This window comes from Nyctereutes procyonoides, unplaced genomic scaffold (assembly GCF_905146905.1).
Source record: "Nyctereutes procyonoides isolate TBG_1078 unplaced genomic scaffold, NYPRO_anot_genome, whole genome shotgun sequence".
NCBI classification, from domain to species: Eukaryota; Metazoa; Chordata; class Mammalia; order Carnivora; family Canidae; genus Nyctereutes; species Nyctereutes procyonoides.
This window is the reverse complement of record NW_026575020.1, coordinates 7,914,448-7,934,776: the sequence shown is the minus strand read 5'-3', so window position 1 is coordinate 7,934,776 and position 20,329 is coordinate 7,914,448. Positions and strand designations below refer to the sequence as shown.

Below are 20,329 nucleotides of genomic sequence, written 5' to 3'. Positions count from 1 at the left end.
CAGATGATAGATGATAGATAGATAGGTGAGGGCAGCCCTGGTGGCACAGCGGTTTAGCGCCGCCTGCAGCCCAGGGCATGATCCTGGAGACTCTGGATCAAGTCCCATGTCAGGATCTCTGTATGATGCCTGCTTCTCCCTCTGCCTGTGTCTCTGCCTCTCTCTCTCTCTCTCTGAATAAATAAATAAAATCTTAAAAAAAAAGACAGGTGATAGATAGATAGATAGATAGATAGATAGATATCATGTTGGTTCTGTTCTCTGGAGAACCCAGACTAATGCAGATTTCAAATAAGTATAAGTTACAGTTCTTATTTTAAAAATTAAGAAGGACACCTGGGTGGCTCAATGGTTGATCATCTGCCTTTGGCTCAGGTTGTGATCCCGGGGTCCTGGAATCGAGTCTCAGGTTGTGATCCCGGGGTCCTGGAATCGAATCTCACATTGGAGTCCACACAGGAAGTCTGCTTCTCCCTCTGCCTCTCTGTCTCTACCTCTGCATGTCTCTCATGCATAAATAAATAAAATCTTTTTAAAAATTAAATTTAATTTAAAATTAACAATGTCTTATTTAACCTGGCTGCCTTTTTGTGGTAACCTCCTTTTTTTTTTTTTTTTTAGTTCTGAAGCAGTCTTTTTTCCTAAATATGAATCTTTTTTTTTCCTGTATAAGTTTTTGTCACAACCTACACATGATATTGAACAACTCAAATGCAGTCAGTTCATCCTTCCGTAGGCTCCAAAGATCATCAAACAGTTTTGGAGAAATAGCACATATATTTCCATTTTACTGTGATAACTTTCTTCATTTTTATTTATTTTTTTAAGATTTTATTTATTTATTCATGACAGAGAGAGAGAGAGAGAGAGAGAGAGAGAGAGAGGCAGAGACACCGGCAGAGGGAGAAGCAGGCACCATGCAGGGAGCCTGATATGGGACTCAATCCCGGGTCTCCAGGATTACACCCCAGGCTGAAGGTGGTGCTAAACCACTGGGCCACCGGGGATGCTCCCTTTCTTTATTTTTTAAAAGATTTTATTTATTTATATGAGAGAGAGCAGGGGAAGAGGCAGAGGGAAAGGGAGAAGTGGACACCCCACTGAGCATGGCACCTACCACAGGCCTGATCCTGGGACCCTGAGATCATGATCTGAACTGAAGTCAGCACTTAACCCACTGAGCCCCTGGGGCCCCCCTTCTTTCTTTCTTTTTATCTTTCATATGCTTCCAAATTAGAGAAGGGGATTCTTCTTCTTTTACCCTTTAAAAATGACTTTACAGATCAACATGCTAACATCTCTGCCATGGATAGCAATACTGATAGTCACCTTGTAGGCAGATGTCTTAGGAGAATCTCTTTCCATGTGTATAAGGTCAGTGATCTCAGTAAGCACTTCTGCACATTTTGAAGAAACTGAAGCATGACTAAAAATGTTTGCTATGAAAGCCTCAGTATTGTAAGTAAGTACATTATTCCCCCTTTTAGCAGCATTGTGCACAGGATGTGCAGGACATTTCACAGGTGACATATTTTCTATTTTTTGGTAAGAAGTTTATAGACTCGGGATGCCTGGGTGGCTCAGTGGTTAAGTGCCTGCCTTCAGCTCAGGGTGTGATCCTGGAGTCCCTGGGTCAAGTCCCACATTGGGCTTCCTATATGGAGCTTGCTTCTCCCTCTGCCTGTGTCTCTGCCTCTCTCTGTGTATCTCTTTGTGTCTCTCATGAATAAATAAATAAAATCTCAAAAAAAAAAGTTTATAGACTGAATGGTATTTGCTAAAATATCAGCACAGAAGCTTCACTGAGCACACACGACAAGGAATATAGTCCTTGCAAAAATGTAGTCCTTTGATAAAGTCACCAAATGGAGGACTGTTTCCCATAGCAAATGACAACAACAAATCCTAGATAGAAAGAAAAATCTGATTTCCAAAGGTACCACATTACAAAATTCAAAATACCTAGTTTTAACAACAAAATGACAAGGCCTAAAAAGAAACAGAAAATATAGCCCATTCACAGGAAAAGAAACTAACAGAAAGAAAGCATAGGCATTGGACTTACTAAAAAACAAAAACATAAACAAAGATTTGGACTTACTAGACAAAGACTTTACTATTTCCAAAATATGCCCCCCCAAATAAAATAAAATATGCCCAAAGAGCTAAAGAAAAGCATGAACAAATAATGAAAGGAAACTGAAAGAACAATGTCTGAATTAATGGAGAATATCAATGAAGAGATAGAAATTATAAAATGAAACTAAGTAGAAATTCTGGAACTTAAAAGTACAATATCTGAAATGAAAAATTCCCTAGAGGGATTCAGCAGTAGATTTGAACAAAGAGAAGAGTCAATGATGGAAAGAAAGTCCATTGAAATCATTCAGCCTGATGGACAGAAAGAAAAAAAGATGAAAAAAAAAGTGCAGACCCTAAGAGAACTGTGGGACACCATCAGGTATACCAGCATATGCATTATGGAAGGCCTAGATGGAGAAGGGGGACAGAAAGAATATTTGAAGAAAACAATTGCCACAGCACCCAGGTGGCTCAGTCAGTTAAGTGTCTGCCTTTGCCTCAGGTCATGGTCTCAGGGTCCTGGGACTGAGCCCCACATTGGGCTCCCTCCTTTTTTTTTTTTTAATTTTTATTTATTTATGATAGTCACAGAGAGAGAGAGAGAGGCAGAGACACAGGCAGAGGGAGAAGCGGGCTCCATGCACCGGAAGCCCGATGTGGGATTCAATCCCGGGTCTCCAGGATCGCGCCCTGGGCCAAAGGCAGGCGCCAAACCACTGCGCCACCCAGGGATCCCCTGGGCTCCCTCCTTAATGAGTCTGCTTCCTCAACTTCCTCTCCCTTTGTGATCTCTCTCACTCTCTCTCAAACAAATAAGATCTTTTTTTTTTTAAAGAAAAGATGGCCAAAAATGGCCCAAATTTGATGAAAGACATAAATCTACACATCCAAGAATCTCAACATATTCAGAGTAGGAAAAATTTGAAAAGATCCACACTGAGACACATTCAAATTAAAAACAAAAAAAGTCAGGGGATTCCTGGGTGACTTAGTGATTAAGTATCTGTCTTTGGCTCAGGTGATGATCCCAGGGTCCTGGGATGGAGCCCCACATTGTATTGAGCTCCCTGCTCAGCAGGGAGTCTGCATGTCCTTCTCTCTCTGCCTCCCCTTGCTTGTGCTCTCTGCCTCTCAAATAAACAAAATCTTACAAAAAAAAAGTCAGACTATGTCACTCCTCAGCTCACAATTCTGCAGTGGCACCGCATTTCACTTACAGTAAAATTCAAAGTCCTTATAACATCTGTGAGGTCCTATAATATATAATCCCTCCATCCCTGTCACATCACCTCCCTGTCTTCATCTTCTAGCACTCTTGCTCACTCTCCAACCACTTTGGCCTCCTTCAACCCAATTGGTAATTCAGACTCAATCACTAAAGGTGTGTTGAAGTCTCCAACTATAATAGCAATTTGTCTTTTTCTCCTTGTAGTTCAATTTTTTTTGCCTCATATATTTTGACACTCCTGTTAGGTGCATATACATCAAAGATTGTTATGTCTTCTTGGAAAATTAATCCCTTTATCATCATATAATGCCCCTTTTTATCCCTGGTTATTTTCTTCCTTCTGAAGTTTGCTTTGTCTGAAACTAATGTAACTACTCCAGCCTTTTTTGATTAGTCTTAGTATGTATATCTTTCTTGATTCCTTTATGTTTAATCAATTGTATCTTTATATTTAAGGAAAGTTTCTTATAGACAACACATAGTTGGGTTTTGTTTTGTTTAGTTTATCCACCCTGTCAATCTATCTTTTCATGGATGTACTTATATCATTCACATTTAAATGATTATTGATAGAGTTGGATTAATATCTACTATATTGGTGGCTGTTTTCTATTTATTGCACTTGTCCTCTGTTTCCTTCTTTTTGAAATCTGTCCCCTCTTTTCCTTTTCTGGCTTTAGTTGAGCATTCTATATTATTCCATTTTATCTGCTTTTTAAAATACCCACTATACTTATTTTAAAAATCTTTTTAGTTGTTGCCCTAGAGTTTATGATATACACTTAACCTGATCTAGGTCCATTTTCAAATGATACTATTCTGCTTCATGGCCAGTATAGGTACCTTATAACAGAATATTCTGTATTTCTCCCTTTTATCCCTTATAACTTTGCAGTAATTCATTTCACTTATCCATAAGGTATAATTACCCAATACATTATTGCTTTTATTATACAAACATGTTTCTCTTAGATAAAGAATAAGAAAAATAAAATATTTTATTTTATCTTCATTTGTTCCTCCCCTAATCCTCTTCGTTTCTTTACACAGAACTGAGTTTTTTGCTTTTACCCTTTTCCTTCTTTCTGAAGAACTTCTTTTAACACTTCTTCCAAAGCAGATCTACTGGCAACAAATTCCCTCAGCTTTTGTTTGACTGAGAAAATATTTATCCTCACTTTTGAAGGATATTTTCACTAGATACAAATTCTTTTTTTAAATTGTATTTATTTATTTGAGAGAGTGAGCATGTGAGCAAGAAAGCACAAGTGAGGGGAGGAGCAGAGGGAGAGGGAGAAGCAGACTCCCTGCTGAGCAGGGAGCCCAACACAGGACTTGAGCCCAGGGCCCTGCGATCATGACCTGAGCCAAAGGTAGACACTGATTCAACGGAGCCAACCAGGTGCCCCTCAATACAGAATTCTATGGGTTTTTTTTCTTTCAACATTAAAGATGTCAATCTACTCTCTTCTTGCTCACATGGTTTCTGACACATCCAACATAATTTGTATATAAATAGATTTTTTAATTTTATTTTTTATCTCATTTATTTTTTTAAGTAAGCTCAACACCAACATAGGGCTTGAACTCATGATCTCAAGAGTTGCATGCTCTACAGACTAAGCCAGCCAGGTGCTCCAATAATTCACATATTTGTTCTTTTATAAATAAGGTTGTATTTTCCCCTCTGGCTTCATCCAAGATTTTCTCTTCTTTTGTTTTCTGCAGTTTGAACATACTCCAGTCTCCTGCTATCTGAGAGCACCCAAGAGTGCTCCCTCCATGATGCCCTTACTGCCTCCCTCTGCTCACGTGGGGACCTCTAACCAGGACCTTTCTCCCACTTCCCTACCCACCACCCCACTCTTCACTTCCTTCTTTGCTCAACTCCCCTAGAAACCACTTGGGCAACCATTTTTCTAATGTATGCTTCACCCTTGCCTGTCCAACAAACCTCCATGCTGGTCAGCCCACCTGTCTGCTCACAGCCAACTACAGTCCCACTGGAGAGCAGCGTACCCCCTAGGATGGCCCCCATCATGCACTCTGGGTCACTACAACCTCAGAGTCTCCCACCACAGAGAGAGCTCTGACAACCCAAAGTTCTTGTCCCTGATCAGTCCTTTTCCTGGTCCTCATGGCGAAAGCTACACTTCAGACTTGCTCACCTTTCTGGACCTTTAAGCCTCTGGTCCCACCACTTCCCCTCTCCTCAGCTGTTAACTTCACAATTACCTTGCATACACACCCATACAGAAATCCCAAAATATCTTGAACCATTATCTTTACTCTGAAATGTTTCAAATATCCAGAAAAGCACAGAGAATGACATAGCAAACACCCTTGTGTCCTGTACCAAATGCTATCAAATTAGCTTTGGAGGAGCACCTGACTGGCTCAGTGGGTAGAGCATCTAACTCTTGATCTCAGAGTTGTGAGTTTGAGCCCCATATCAGGTGTAGAGATTACTTAAAAAAAGAATTTTTTCAAAATTTATTCTGACTCCAAACCTGCAAGTGTAGCTCCACCCCATAGAGGTTAAAAGTCAGACTCCCTGGGTTCAAGTCTTGAATGTGCCACTTACTTAGTTTCCCCCTCTGTTGAAAGGTGGAAAGGGAGTGCCCTCTTCAGAGAGTGGTGGAGCAGTAAATGAACTCTGGTGTAGACTGTTTTGAACAGTGCCTGTCACACTGAGTGTTCCATGAAAGCCAGCCCTTATCATTGCATCTTCCCTCTTGACTCAATGGGAGGGAGAATCTGTTGTGAGGCTAACCCCTTGGGTGGGGCTCCAGACCCTTCCCCTCCCACCTACTCAGGGATGGATCTCTTGATTAACCGCTCTCTACTGGCTGCTATAATTGACATCTAAACAAGCTTGCTTCCATTTAAAACACACACACACACACACACACACACGCACACCCTTCCCAATATGCCAAATACCCTCCAGCTACCGCACTTTCCACTCCCTCCTGCCTTTCATAGCCAAGCTTTACGACAGAGTTGCCTGCACTTGTTCCCTCCACTTCCTCCCCTCCTACTCACCCCTCAAACAGCTATAAACAGCCTTCCTGCTTCCCCTCCATTGAACCCATTCTTCCTGATATCACTGATTGCCCCCTTGAAATGTCATCCAAAGGGCACATCTTAGGTCTTATCCTGCCTGAACTGCACATCCACAGCAGGATTTGACCTTGTTGTTGACCATACCTGCCTCCTCGAAACACTCTCTCAACACCACTCCCTGCTCCCACATACACATACACTCAGGGCAACTTCCCTCTGCACTGCCTTGCACACCAATCTGGCCACTCTCTCACAGGTGCTGTCCTAGAACCCTCCTTGGCTTTCTTCTCTCCCTTCCTTCCAGAACCATCTCATCCATGCCTGTCGCTTCACTTACCACAAGATGCCCCCAATCCCCTATTTGCATCTCCAATCCCAACCTCTTTATTGATTTTTCAGACCCATGGAGCTAACTGCCTGCTGGACAGCTCCAGCAAAGATGTTCAAACTCAACATGGTCAGAACTGAGCTAAGCGCCTAACCACTTGGAAGAATGATTTGGCAGTTTCTCCTCCTCCTCCTCCTCCTCCTCCTCCTTTTAGATTTTATTTATGGAGTGCCTGGTAGTTCAGTGGGTTAAGCATCTGTCTTTGGCTCAGGTCATGATCTCCAGGGATGGAGCCCAGCATCAGTCTGCTTCTCTCTCTCTGTCTCTCTCTCTCTGTCTCTCTTTCTCCCTCTCCCTCTCCCTCCCTCCCTCTCTCTCTCTCTCTCTCTCTGCTTATTTATTTATTCATTTATTTGAGAAAGAGAGAACGAGAGAGAGAGAGAGAGAGAGAGCAAGTCAGGGGAAGGACAGAGGAGAGGGAGAGAAAGAATCTCAAGCAGACTCCACACTGAGCACAAAGCCCGAGGTGGGGCTCAACCTTGAACCCTGAGATCATGACCCGAGCTGAAATCAAGAGTTGGACACCCAACCAACTGAGCCACACAGGGGCCCTGGTAGTGTCTTCTAAAGCCAAACATACATCCTATGGCCCACGAGTCCACTCCTAGGTACCCAATAGCAGCACACACATATGTGCACCAAAAGACATATACAAGAATGCGTATAGCAATACTCATGATAACCCCAAACTGGAAACTACCCAAATGCCCATCAACAGTAGAACAGATAAATAGATGGTGGTATATTCATGTGATACAAACCTGCATACAATTATGAAAATAAATGATGTATAAATACATCCAATAATACCAAATCCACACAAACATAATATTGAACAAAATAAGTCAGACATAAAAGAATATATACTGTGTACCTCCATTTGTTTAAAAGTCAAAAATATGCAAAACTGACCTCTAGTACTAGAAGCTGTGGCTTTACTCTTGGAGAGTAGTCACTGGAAGGGAGCATGCGAGGGCTTCTGAGTGCTGGAACTGTTGCTTCTCACCCTGGGTACTAGTTACAGGGCTGTATTTGGTATGCATAAATCCGTTGTTTATGATATGTGCACTTTTTAAAAATATTTTTTATTTTATTTATTTATTTTTAAAGATTTTATTTATTCATGAGAGAGGCAGAGACACAGGCAGAGGGAGAAGCAGACTCCGTGCAGGGAGCCCGATGTGGAACTTGATCCCAGGACTCCAGGATCGCGCCCTGAGCCTAAGGCAGATGTCCAACCCCTGAGCCACTCAGGCATCCTGATATGTGTACATTTTTTAAAAAAGATTTTATTTATTTGAGAGAAAGAATGAGCACAAGTGGGAAGGAAGGGCAGAGGGAGAGGGAGAAGCAGATTCCCCACTGAGCAGGGAGCCCAAAACGGGGCTCGATCCTATGACCTGAGCCAAAGGCAGATGCTTAATAGACTGAGTCACCCAAATGCCCTGATTTGTGCACTTTTCTGCAGAAAAGTTTAAAAAGGCAAAACAAGGGGGATCCCTGGGTGGCGCAGTGGTTTAGCACCTGCCTTTGGCCCAGGACGTGATCCTGGAGACCAGGAATCGAGTCCCACATTGGGCTTCCTGCATGGAGCCTGCTTCTCCCTCTGCCTGTGTCTCTGCCTCTCTCTCTCTCTCTCTCTCTCTCTCTCTCTCTCTCTCTTTCTCTCTCTCTCATGAATAAATAAAATCTTAAAAAATAAAAAACCAAAACAAAAAAGGAAGCATCCTCTTCTTCATCAAGCAGCCCCTCTCCTTGGTATTCTCTCTCTCTCTCTCTCTTTATCTCAGAGAATGGTCCCAACTTTCCACTCAGTTGCCCAAGTCAGAAGTGTGGGGGCTATTCCCCACTGTCCCCTCTCCTGGTCACTCACATCCAGTCCACTCCCAAGCACTAGTGCTCCACCTCCTCACTGTCTCCCAAACCCATCTGCTTCTCTCCACCCTCACTGCCTCCTCCTTACCCTGGACCCAATTACCCTCTTGCTTGGACTTCTTCAGTGGCCTCCTGGCTGTTCCCCCAGCCTCTAATCTTGTTCCTTCTGATTCATCCCCACACAGCAGCCAGAGGAACCCTTCTAGAACCAAAACCCTACCACGTCTCTCCCCTGATTAAAATCTTGCAGTGGTTCTCTGTTGCCGCTAGATAAAGCCCATTCTTCTGCTCTGGGGTTCTAAGGGTTCTGTGTTCTGGGTCTCTGGCTCCAGTCCAGCTTTACCTTTAACCAACCCTCCCCCAATGCTATGCCCCAGGTGGTCCCAGGAGCCTTTGCAAAGACTTTTTCCAGAACTCCCTCCTTCTTCTTATCCCTGCTTTTCCTGGCTGAGTCTCACACATCCTTCAGGTGTGAGTTCAGATATCTTCCTGCCTCTATGTCGCAGCAGTGTGTGCTACATCTGTCCTAGTACATGTCACATGGTAGTAAAACTGGCTGCTTATGTGTCCACTTCCCCTGCTGGACCTTGGGCTCCATGGAGGGGGCATTGTATCTGTCTTGTTCATCATTCCATCCCCAGTAGCAAGTATAGTAGAGGCTCAGGAGGAATTTATTGGATGGATGAATGACTCCAGAAGACATCAAGTTTGCCAAGTGTTAGAGGTCTGTAGTGTATCTCCAAAGGATTTGGTGAGAAGGTAGAGGAAAGTTCTCCTTTGAGTGACAAGAATCAAAGAATTTAGAATCAGAGTTTGAAGGGACCTCAGAGGCCATCTAGCAATCTGCTTTTTTTAAAAAAAGATTTGTTTATTTGAGAGAGAGTGTGCAGGAGCAGGGGAAGGGGCAGAAGGAGAGGAAGAGGGGTAAACAGACTCCCCACTGAGTAAGGAGCCCAACATGGGGTTCAATCCCACCACCCAAGGACCATGACCTGAGCAAAAATCAAGAGTTGGACGTTTAACTGACCGAACCACACAAATAATAATCCTTTTTTTTTCTTTAAATTTACAAATGAGAAACCTAAGGGCTGTACAAGGATGAGTGGGAGGAGGGAGAGGTGGCAGCTGCAGGATAAGGCAAGGTGATGATGAAAAGGGAATATTTCGTGCTGATAGGGCTCCTAAAATCGGTGAAGAGAATATTCCTTCTGAGGGTGATGGCAGGAGCTTTGCGTGGAGCTCACTTCCAGGGTCTCCCCAGGGGAGCTGGACTCTGGCCTCCTAACATTGGCCACTAGATGGCGTCAGCTCCCCAGGCAAAGGAGAGAACAGGGCTGGCCAGCTAAGTTCCCCCCCTTGGAGCGGGCACTCTGTGAACCCAGGTGCTGTGGCCATGCCCAGAGAGCATGACGCTTGGGCTTCAGGAAACAGCTTGCTTCAACAGTACCTTTTCTCATGCCCAGGGAGAAGGACACTGGACTCTGACTTGGGCATCAGCCAGCACTACTCCTCCCTCCACCAGCCTCCCAGAGGCCCCTAACAGACTGCCCTGCCTGCATCATCCTTCCACAGGGGCAGGACTCTGGCCTGGCTGACACCTGCTCATCTTGTTGGCCCAGATGAGGGTCAGTAGGTGGCACTGATCCCACTACATCCTCCAGCAACCTTGCCACCCTGAGCTTGCAAGTGCCTGTCCAAGGGCTGGTGGCTCCAGTTGTGCTGGCCTGACAGGCCTCTCTGAGGCCACACATGGCCCTATCTGGGAAGGTCCTAGTGCTCCTACCCTGGAGTGAGGTAGCTTGATGCCAGTGCCTGTTCCATGCCTCCCCTTTTTCTAACTCTGCAAGCACCCTTAGCCAAGATGATTCAGTCTCTCTCCAGTACTAGAGAATCTCAGTTATTCATTCAACAAACATCTATTGAGCACTGAGGTTTTGTGTGTCAGGACCTGCTCTAGGTATCTGGAAGGTAGTAGTGAACTGCCAGAAGCAGTCCCTGGTGTCTTGGAGCACACGGTGCAATGGAGGACCAGATGCTAATCTCACTTTACCCAACAATTGTTGAATCACTAACTTAAGTCTTTAGCGCGCAGTTTTGTCCTTTTCTTTCAGACTTTCAGAGCAGAATGGAACTCAGAAACTATGCTAATATCATCCCACCAGCACCACCACTCTTTCAGGATTCCAGGATTCTGGACTCCCAGTCCAGTGCTCACTCACTGAACTCAGGAGTCGGGGTGGGGGCAAGGAGATAAAGGACCGAGGCTTCTGTGAGGACCTCACGAGGAAGGTAGACTGGCTGGCTCCTGCCATCTCTGGATCACCTGGGCCTCCTTGCCTCGGTTGTGAATGAATGAATGAATGAATGAGCCCCTGAGAAGGGGCTTGCCACACGCCGTCCCTTTTCTGTGGGGAGCTGGGGTCTCCAAAACAGGTCCTGCCTGCCTCCCCCGCTCCTATCCTGGGAGGGGAGCCGGCCGGGCCAGTGCCCTCGCTGCCCCCAGCGCCTCGGGCTTTCTAGGCGCCCTTTTGGCAACAGAACAGAGGGCATCCAGAGCGGGTGGCAACTCGCCCCGCCACGGGCTCGGAGCGGCGCGCGATAGGCGCTGGGGGGACGCGGAGATAGACAGACAGATAGCGCTCCCCTCGCCCGGCCCCCGCCCCCACCTTTCCCACGCCGCGGCCTCCCCGGAGCGGCTCAGACCTGCGGGCCTCCTGCCCCTCGGCGGGGACCGGGGCCCTCTGCCTCCGCCATGTGCGCCCCCCGAAGCCCCGGGAGCCCCTGGCAGCCTGCCCGCGGAGTCTGACTTTGCAAAGGGGCACAGAGCCCCCCGCCCCCGCACACTGGTCTGCCTGGCGGAGGCGTCTCCCAACGAAACCCCTCCCCCAGGCTCGGCGGGACTTGGGGGGACTGTAGTGCCCAGAACCGACCACAGGGTGGCGCGCTGGCACTGCGTGTCCTGGGTCGCGTTAGCCCCGCCGCGGGGCCGTGGAAGGGGACAGCCGCATTGATTGGGGCCGCCCTGTGTGAAGGCCAGGCGCGGCCAGGGACTGAGATTCGGAGAAGCTCCCCCTCCCCCCGAAGAAAGGCGGAGAGCAGAATTGGGGGTGGGATGGAGAAATGCCGTGGGCGTCGGGGACAACTTGGATGGCTTTGCAGGCCAGATAGGACTTAGGAGCTGCCAGCGTGGGAAGGGGAGCCTCTCCAGGGCCTTCTCGGAGGCACAGGACTCAATGGAGCATCATGGTTCTCAGCTGCTGGAGACTGGAAAGGCGCTAAGAGATCCATACACATCTGCATACAACCGCACATTCAAGCGCAGACACCCCCTCCCATGGGCATCCACTCATACTGCTTCTACTCCCTCCCCACCCCACATGCACGCGCGCGTGCGCGCACACACACACACTCCAGCACTCTTGTGCATCTCTGTATACTGTGGAATACGTGAAACTCTTACACCACACACCCCGAGTACACCTGTCCCATATACCTGATCTCTAAAAATGCCTGCCTTCCCTAGTGTTGTCCCCAGTGCACAGAATCTGCCCCCCAAACTTCTGAGGCACACAGAGAGCCAGGCTGTGTCCTACCCAGCCCCATGGGGACCCCAGGTCCCCTGCTTCCTCCAGCAAGCCTGGGCAATCTCTGAAACTGCATCACGGGACAGGTTACCCACCTCTGCCTTCTGCCTAAGCCCCTAAATCCACACAACCTGCCCCCCACCCCAGTTAGCCCCCTCCCTGTCTCTCCAACAGGACCTTCTCCATCCCATTATGACTTACACAGTCCCAAGGCACTTTTTCGTGATGGGCCCATTTCTCTGTAAAGACATTCAAGATTACATTTTATGACTGCATTGCTGTAAATATATCAATATCATATAGTCAAACATTTCCTTCAGCCTAAAATGTCTTTCCCTTCTCTTTCGATTGTAAAAGAAATTAAAGTATTTTCGCGAGCCCTGAGTCCTTCCCACTCTGGGCACATTAGTCTGCCTGTCATTTGCATAGCGTACACACATACACCACCTTGGACCACCTCCCTCCACAAACACCCAATGGGCAAATTCCCCTGCTTCCCCATCGCACCTGAGCCCACCTCCCAGCCGCAGCCAGGGAGACAGACAGACTGACAAATCCTGGGCCCCCCCCCCCCTGGCAGAGACACCCTCCCCCCACTCCTTCCTTCAGAGACACTGGGGAGTTATCTGGACTGGGGACAGGGGCCGTAGAAGGAACAAGGTGTGTGTGTGTGTGTGTGTGTGTGTGTGTGTGTGTGTGTGTGTGTGTGTTTTGGGTAACAACAAAGAATGGGGGAGCGAGCGGAGAGAAAGAGAGAACCAAAGAGCGCAAGAGCATGTTTTGCCTCGAAGGCAAGACTTGCAGCCAATCAGAGCGCTGGAGCCTCCCTCCGCGACTCCACTATTGAGTCTATAACCGGCTGGCCGGGCGGAGCTGGCAGCATTTGACTGTGGCTTGGGACGCGACGAGAGGCGCGCAGCGACCGCCGCGAGGCCAGCAATGGTCTAGGCGCCCTTGGCCTCCCCTCCCCCGAGACCCTGCGGGCCCTCCCCCCGGCCTCCGGACACACACCCCCGCCTGGTCTCCCGCGCCGCCTCCGCGCTCCTGCCCGCTTCGGTTCGGCGGCCCAGGCCAGCCCCGCGACGCGCGGCGCTCGCCAGGATGAGTGGCTCCTTCGATCGCAAGCTCAGCAGCATCCTCACCGATATCTCCAGCTCGCTGAGCTGCCATGCGGGCTCCAAGGACTCGCCCACCCTGCCCGAGTCCTCTGTCACCGACCTGGGTTACTACAGCGCTCCCCAGCACGACTACTACTCGGGCCAGCCCTACGGCCAGACCGTGAACCCTTACACCTACCACCACCAGTTCAATCTCAACGGGCTTGCGGGCGCGGGCGCTTACTCGCCCAAGTCGGAATATACCTATGGAGCCTCCTACCGGCAATACGGGGCGTACCGGGAGCAGCCGCTGCCCGCCCAGGACCCAGGTGAGGGCTGGGAGGGTTCCCCTGGGGAGAGAAAGGCGAGGGATTGAAGCTCAAATCTAGGCAAGCGTCGGAGGGCGGGCTGCTGTCTAAAGTTAGACAAGGTGGGCTAGATGACCCCCGAGGGGACAGAGGACCTTCCAGTCCCGAGGCTGTGTGCGTGGGTCTCGGTGAGGATGGGGCCGGTGAGGATGGGGCCGGCTAGGGGAGGAAGGAGAGGAGGGTGGGGTGTCAGAGGACCTGCGAATCGAGGTGCTTTCGCAGCACGTCAGCTTCTCCATCGGGTTTCCGAGGGCTTGGGGTTCGGCAGCGGGGAACTGGAAGCTCCAGGGACACTCTGGATATGGGCGGAGAGGAGGGGTATGGTGAGGGGGACCTACTGAGGGACACACACACACACACACACTGAGAAGCAGAGACTGAGAAGTGGAAAAGTGAAAAAAGAAAGAGAGAAAGGAAAGAGAAAGAAAGAAAGAAAGAAAGAAAGAAAGAAAGAAAGAAAGAAAGAAAGAAAGAAAGAAGGAAGGAAGGAAGGAAGGAAGGAAGGAAGGAAGGAAGGAAGGAAGGAAGGAAGGAAAGAAAGAAAGAAAGAAAGAAAGAAAGAAAGAAAGAAAGAAAGAAAGAAAGAAAGAAAGATGGAGAAAGACCAAAAGAGAAACGTGGAGAGACCAAGTGAGAGAAAGGAACAGAAGAAAGGCCAAGAAGGGAAAAAAAGGAAGGAAAAGGGAGTCTGTACTGGGCTTGAAACTCCTCTGAGAATCTAAGACTATTCCAAAATGAAAAGTTTAAAAACCAGAAAAAGGCAGGCAGGAAGGACGGACGGACGGAGAAAGGGCGAGAGAAGTGATCGCGGGCCTGGCGGGGCAAGCAGGGGGTGGCCAGCAGGGGGGCGAGGAGCCGGGGAGGCGTCGGAGCGCAGCCGCGGCCGGCCTCGCCCGGGTGGCCGGCGCCGGGGACGGCGCTCTGGGGGAGCGGGGCGCGGAGCTGCGGGCTGGGGGGCGTGCGTCGTGGGCGGCCGCCGCGGCCGGGGCCGGTCCCGAGCTCCGGCTGCGGCTCCGGCTCCGTAGCCGCGGCAGACCGGCCGGGGCGAGGGCGGTGGAGCGCACAGCCAGGCAGCCCGGCGCGGGTCGGGGGCGGGGGCCCGGGAGGGCGCAGGGGCCGCAGGTCCAGGCTCAGCCGCCCCCCAACCCGGTGCGTTGCCCGCAGTATCCGTGAAGGAGGAGCCGGAAGCCGAGGTGCGCATGGTGAACGGGAAGCCCAAGAAGGTTCGAAAGCCGCGCACCATCTACTCCAGCTATCAGCTGGCCGCCCTGCAGCGCCGCTTCCAGAAGGCCCAGTACCTGGCGCTGCCGGAGCGCGCCGAGCTGGCCGCGCAGCTGGGCCTCACGCAGACGCAGGTCAGTGCGGGGGAGGGGGGGCCGCGCGGGACCCGGGGGCTCCCCAGGCGCCGCCGGACTGGCTGGCCTCTGAAATGCCCTGCAGGCCCTTGAAACCCTTGCCTGTGGATGGGAGGCCACCCCTCCCCCATGCCAAGTCTCAACTGCTGTCGGAAGTTTCTGCATTCAAACGTGTACAGGCGTGCGTATTTGTGAACCTGTGCAACTGTGTCTGTCTGCCGCAAGGAGAGGTATCCTCCCCTTACTCCAGACACCCTAGCTCGCACGCTTCTCAGTGTGTTTGTCTCTCACTTCAGAGGAGTCCACATCATGTCTTCCCCCACCCCAGGCCACGCATGTGCGTGTAGAAATGTATATACACGTGTATATGCATGTATATTTGCACACTTGCTAATGGGTGTGTGTACCTGTGGGAATGGTGGCATAAGAAGTATGACCTTTCAAGGGTCATTGTGTTCACAGCTGTGCACACTGGTGAGCGCATGTACAAAAATGTATGCTTCTATCAAAACACTGCATTCATGCTCAGCACCCAAATGGTTCACCTGGTCCTCTGCGCCAAGCCAGGAAGGGCGATTTTCCACCAAAGGGGGATAGGAACTCAAAGATGAGCTCCCCTTTCTGCCCCCCAGCCTGTTCCTAAAGCCCCCAGCAGCCTGTCACTGCTCAGGGGCGGAGTGGCTGGTGGATGCCTGGCTCCCTGCAGGTGTTGACAGGCTGGCCTGGGTTGCTGCGTGGGGCCCAGTCCGCTGGGAATCTGGGTCACCCAGTGAGGAGCTGATTCATTGTTTGTACCAGTCATCGGGTGGGGAGGAGCAGGGGGGGGGGAGATACCCCAAGGGAAATTTGGGGAATCATGGCTCACCTGCTCCTAAGTCCCCAGGTCACCCCCAATAGCCAGCCCCAGAGCGCAGTCTCCATGCCCTAGTGTGTGAACATGGGTGCCCCCGTTCGTGGGGCATTTATCTGGGTGCATGTGTGTATCTTTATAATCTGGTGTCTGAGTGTGAAGCTGTGAGTGGGTACATTCCTGCACATGGAGATGCTTATGTGGGTGTGTGTTTGTCTCTGTGTATCTGTGCACCTCTGCTTATGGGTTTCTAATGTGACCAAAATGCCACAAACTGCCCATCCCCCACCTGGGCTGCCTTTTATTGAGTGCTTACTACATACCAGGCGGTCCTGAGCTCTTTATCTGTCCCAACTTATTTGAGCCTTGTGATGACCCCATCAAGTAAGGGCTGTCAACATCCCCATTTTGCAGATGGGGAAGGCAAGAATCAGAGAGGTTAAGTAGCTTGCCCAAGGTCACAACTTAGTACGTGGCAGAGCGGAATGTAGACCCAGGCAGTAGAATGTTCCTAACTGCATTTTATCCCAGATAGAAAAAAGATGCTGGCCTGGGAGTCAGGACACCTGGGTTTTGCCTGGATCTTGTGTGTAACATGGGGTGCTGGACTTGCCATCTCTTGGCTGGGTCCCCTTGGGGTTTTCACGGAGCATCCTGAGAGGCTAACTAGCTCCCCCTCCCCCCCCTCCCATGCAGGTGAAAATTTGGTTCCAGAACCGCCGCTCCAAATTCAAGAAGCTCTACAAGAATGGGGAGGTGCCCCTGGAGCATAGCCCCAATAATAGTGATTCCATGGCCTGCAACTCACCGCCGTCACCTGCCCTCTGGGACACCTCCTCCCACTCCACTCCGGCCCCTGCCCGAAGTCAGCTGCCCCCACCGCTCCCATACAGTGCCTCCCCAAGCTATCTGGACGACCCCACCAACTCCTGGTACCATGCACAGAATCTGAGTGGACCCCACTTACAGCAGCAGCCGCCTCAGCCGGCTGCCCTGCATCACGCCTCCCCTGGGCCCCCGCCCAACCCTGGCGCTGTGTACTGAGCACCCACCTGGCCTGAACCTCCCACGAAGGACCCGGGACCAGGCAGAAGGTGCCTCCGTCCTAGCCGACACTCAGGAATCATCGAGGAGCACAGGGGAAAGGGCACCCCCTTTCCCCCTTCCCTTGCCCCTTTCTCCAGGGACCCAAGAGCTTCCAGATGAAATTTGCATGGACCAAGGATGTCCCCTGAACCTCCCTACCCCTGCCTAGAGACTGGGGTTCCCCTCGAAATGTTGGGGCACTCCAGCTGGGACAGCCGCTCCCCTTCTGCTCCAGGAGCCTGGATTGGCTTTCAGTGGCCCATCACCTTCCAGCTTCTAAAATTTAGTGCTCATTCTGCAGACTGGAGACTTTGGGGACCAAGGAAACTGCAGAGCATTTGCAGGTCAGGCCTGGGCTGGGGCCCCCGGGCACCGTGGATCCCGGCACCTGCTAGGCTTGGTCCCTCCTAAGCCACTTGTGGCTCCCCACGTCCTGAGCATCCCCTCTGCCAAAAAGACATTGGACCTCATGACCAGGACTCAGGGTGGGGATGTCAACCAGACCCCAGCCCGTGCTTCTAGCCCTCATTTCAGATTTGAGGGTTAAACCAAAGAACCCCCCCCAAGTGAGGGAATCTTTTAATATCTGTGGCTTTAGAGGGAAGAACTCAAGGAGCCATCTCTCTTCTCTCTCCCTCTCTGTCGGGAGAGGGGCGGTGGGTCTCAGGTGCCTTTCCTAAGGACCCATTTCTTCCGTGTACAGGACTTTGCACAACTTTGGTTTTAAAAGCTGTTGAAAACTAGGAAAACAATGGGCATTGTTAACCGATAGGACCAATCTCCCCTGCGTGGGCGCCTCTGCTCTGCCACCCCCACTCACCTCTTCCTCTCCTCCAGAAAGATGGCAGTTTGGGCGCCAAACCCCAAGTCTCCAAGGAAACATGCCAGGCAAGACAAACCCCCAAACATCCCGTTTCCGGTGACTTTGGAAACAGATTGCTCCCACAGATGGAGAACGGTGGGTGAGGTGCATGGGGCAGAGAGGGGAGGATGACAGCTCCCGTGCCTTTAGGGGTGAGGGGGTGGCTGTCTGGAGGGCTAGTAGCACCGCCCCTCCTTGGCCCAGACATCCCCCCTGGAGCTAACCTTCCTCCACCCTGATGTGGTCAAACATTGAAGAAAAGGGGGAGGTGGAAGACTAGCTATATATATATATATATATAGTATGTATTTTTTTTTTTAAGAGCAACAGAGAGAAGCAGCCTCCTCCCTACTGTGGTTTCCTATTTATGTGGTCCTTTCCTCCTGGACGTACCTGCCTGTGCGTTGTGAGCAGAGAGAAACAGGGGTGTGGGCTCCGGCTGGATTTGGGTTGGATGGGAGTGCAGGAGCAAAGAGAGACCTGGTGGATCTCAGAGTCCCACCCCGGGGGGGGGGGGGGGGGCAGGAACGAAGCCAACTCCCACTCCCTCCCAGGCTTCTCATTTCTGCTTTCTTACTGGACCCATCTTTATATATAACGTTAATAAAAAAGAAGAAACTAACCACTGAGCTCTTTGAACTGGAGGCTGGAGGCAGACAGCTCTTGGGGAGGGCCTGGGAGTTGGGGAAGGTGTTGGATACAGAGAGGCCTTGGAGCCTCCAGGGGCTCCCAGGGGACTCAGAGCCCTGAGGATCCACTGCTGGGACTCTGGGCTCAAGGGCCGGGCTGGGCCTGGCCCCTGGTGGCAGGTGCTCCTGACCCTGAGGCTGCCCCCAACTCGGGCAGGTCTGGGTGGGTGGGAGGCTCCCAGCTGTGGCCTCCCTGACTCCACTCTGCTTGGCAGCTTGGCGTTGCCTGCCAGCCAGCTGCCTTCCGCCACTGCTGCCGCCGCGCCGCCACCGCCGCCGCCGCCAGGTCACCTCAGGGCTGCTCTTTGATCTTGGGCTCACACGCAGACATGCTTGCACACGCGTGTAAACCCCCTGCCTCCACGCCCAGGCACTCCCCGGTCCCTCACTCTCTGGTCTGTTCCAGCTTGGGGTAAGGGTGGGGCCTCAGGCAGGGGGAACACCACTGCTCCCACAGCTGGCAGGGACCCCAGCCCAGGCCAGGGATCCAAGCAGGATGATGGAAGCAAACAGATGAAGGTTCTGTGTTTACCTTCTCAGGCTCAGGCCCTGACTCAGAGCCTTCTTGCTACTGCCACCGACCTCCTGGGCCAGCACTGCTCCCACCCTCCCCTTCTAGCTGCTCAACTCCAGGACTGAGCCGGGGAGCCGACTGTGGTAGAGTGGAGGGAGGCGTGTGAGTGACATATGTTGTCACAGGTGGGGACAGTGTGAATGCGTGCATGTGCTGGGGAGCTACCCCTCTCTCTTGTACACATGTACCAAGACACATGGTGACATCTCTTCCTCCTCACACCTCTGTGGACTCCGGCTTGGAGCAAACATGCCATCATCTGTAGACAGATACACAGACACGAACACACACCTGAGACTCCTTAGCGTCACACAAATGTACAAAGCCGTGACACTCTGAGAGACAGGGCCCCCCAACACACAGGTGCCCAAACACGCATCCCCCAAGTCACCCCAGAGTTACACACAGGTTTGTGCACACACACATACATACAGGAGACAGAGGCAACTTCTCATATTGGAAAAAAGTCTTGGATTGAGAGCAACACCACCCAGCAGCCCAGGTCACCTGGCTCAGCCCGAAACCTCCCTGTGAGGCCCTCAGTTTCCTCATCCATCAAATGGGGACAACAAGCCTCGCCCTGTTGGCCTCTGGAGCTGTTAGGAGGCATCAAGCAGAATACAAAGTGAGAAGTCAGAAGGAAAGGTCTCTGGGTCTCCCCGAGGACCTCAGTAGACAGCCCTCCAGGGCACCTGGCCCAGGGGTTCTCCGGGCTGGGTTCTAGAACGGTGGGGAGCCCCCACCACCACCTGCCAAGCCCCACTGCACCCCTCTCCCTCTCAGGAGGCCAGCCTTCCCTCCCCCTGGGCCTGAGGGAGGCGGAAGGGAGGAGGGCCTCCCGCCCACGGACTCCGGGCGGGCTGGCAAGGGTTAAGTGGCAGCTGCCAGGCGGGGCTGTGCTGAGCAGTTTGGTTTGAGGGCTGCGTGCAGGCAGGAGCAGCGAGGCGGCAGCCGGGCAGACTTGCTGGAGACACTGCATTTTATTAGGGCTGGGCTGCCAGCAAAGGGAGGGAGAGGGAAAAAAAGGGCAGAAAGAGAGAGGAAGGAAGGAGGAGGCTGGGCAGGCAGGCTGGCGGGCGGGCTGCTGCGGGATGAAAGGATGTTGTAAGCTCCCTAATTCCTCCCAGCTCATCCCTGCTCTGTCAGGCTGGATTAACTGCCCGGGTGACCTCCCGCAAGGGTCAGCCCCACCCCTGACCTCCCCTTCCTCCTCTCCTCACCTCCA

At 51.2% G+C, this 20,329-nt stretch overlaps 1 protein-coding gene across 1 annotated transcript; it reads left to right on the top strand.

The window, feature by feature from the left end:
- The first annotated feature begins 13,093 nt into the window (after positions 1-13,093).
- DLX3 (distal-less homeobox 3) lies at positions 13,094-18,463 on the top strand. The gene is made up of 3 exons (XM_055337013.1): positions 13,094-13,649; positions 14,853-15,043; positions 16,590-18,463. Exons 1-3 carry the CDS (start codon positions 13,325-13,327, stop codon positions 16,935-16,937), a joined length of 864 nt encoding a protein of 287 aa, XP_055192988.1. The 5' UTR covers positions 13,094-13,324; the 3' UTR covers positions 16,938-18,463.
- Positions 18,464-20,329: the final 1,866 nt, after the last annotated feature.

What these genes read in the sequence shown, in the direction of transcription:
- DLX3 (XM_055337013.1), top strand. Translation starts at nt 13,325, where the DNA reads ATGAGTGGCTCCTTCGATCGCAAGCTCAGCAGCATCCTCACCGATATC. An exon ending in GCTGCCCGCCCAGGACCCAG is followed by an intron (nt 13,650 to 14,852) that starts GTGAGGGCTGGG and finishes CGTTGCCCGCAG; the next exon opens with TATCCGTGAAGGAGGAGCCG. An exon ending in TGGGCCTCACGCAGACGCAG is followed by an intron (nt 15,044 to 16,589) that starts GTCAGTGCGGGG and finishes CCTCCCATGCAG; the next exon opens with GTGAAAATTTGGTTCCAGAA.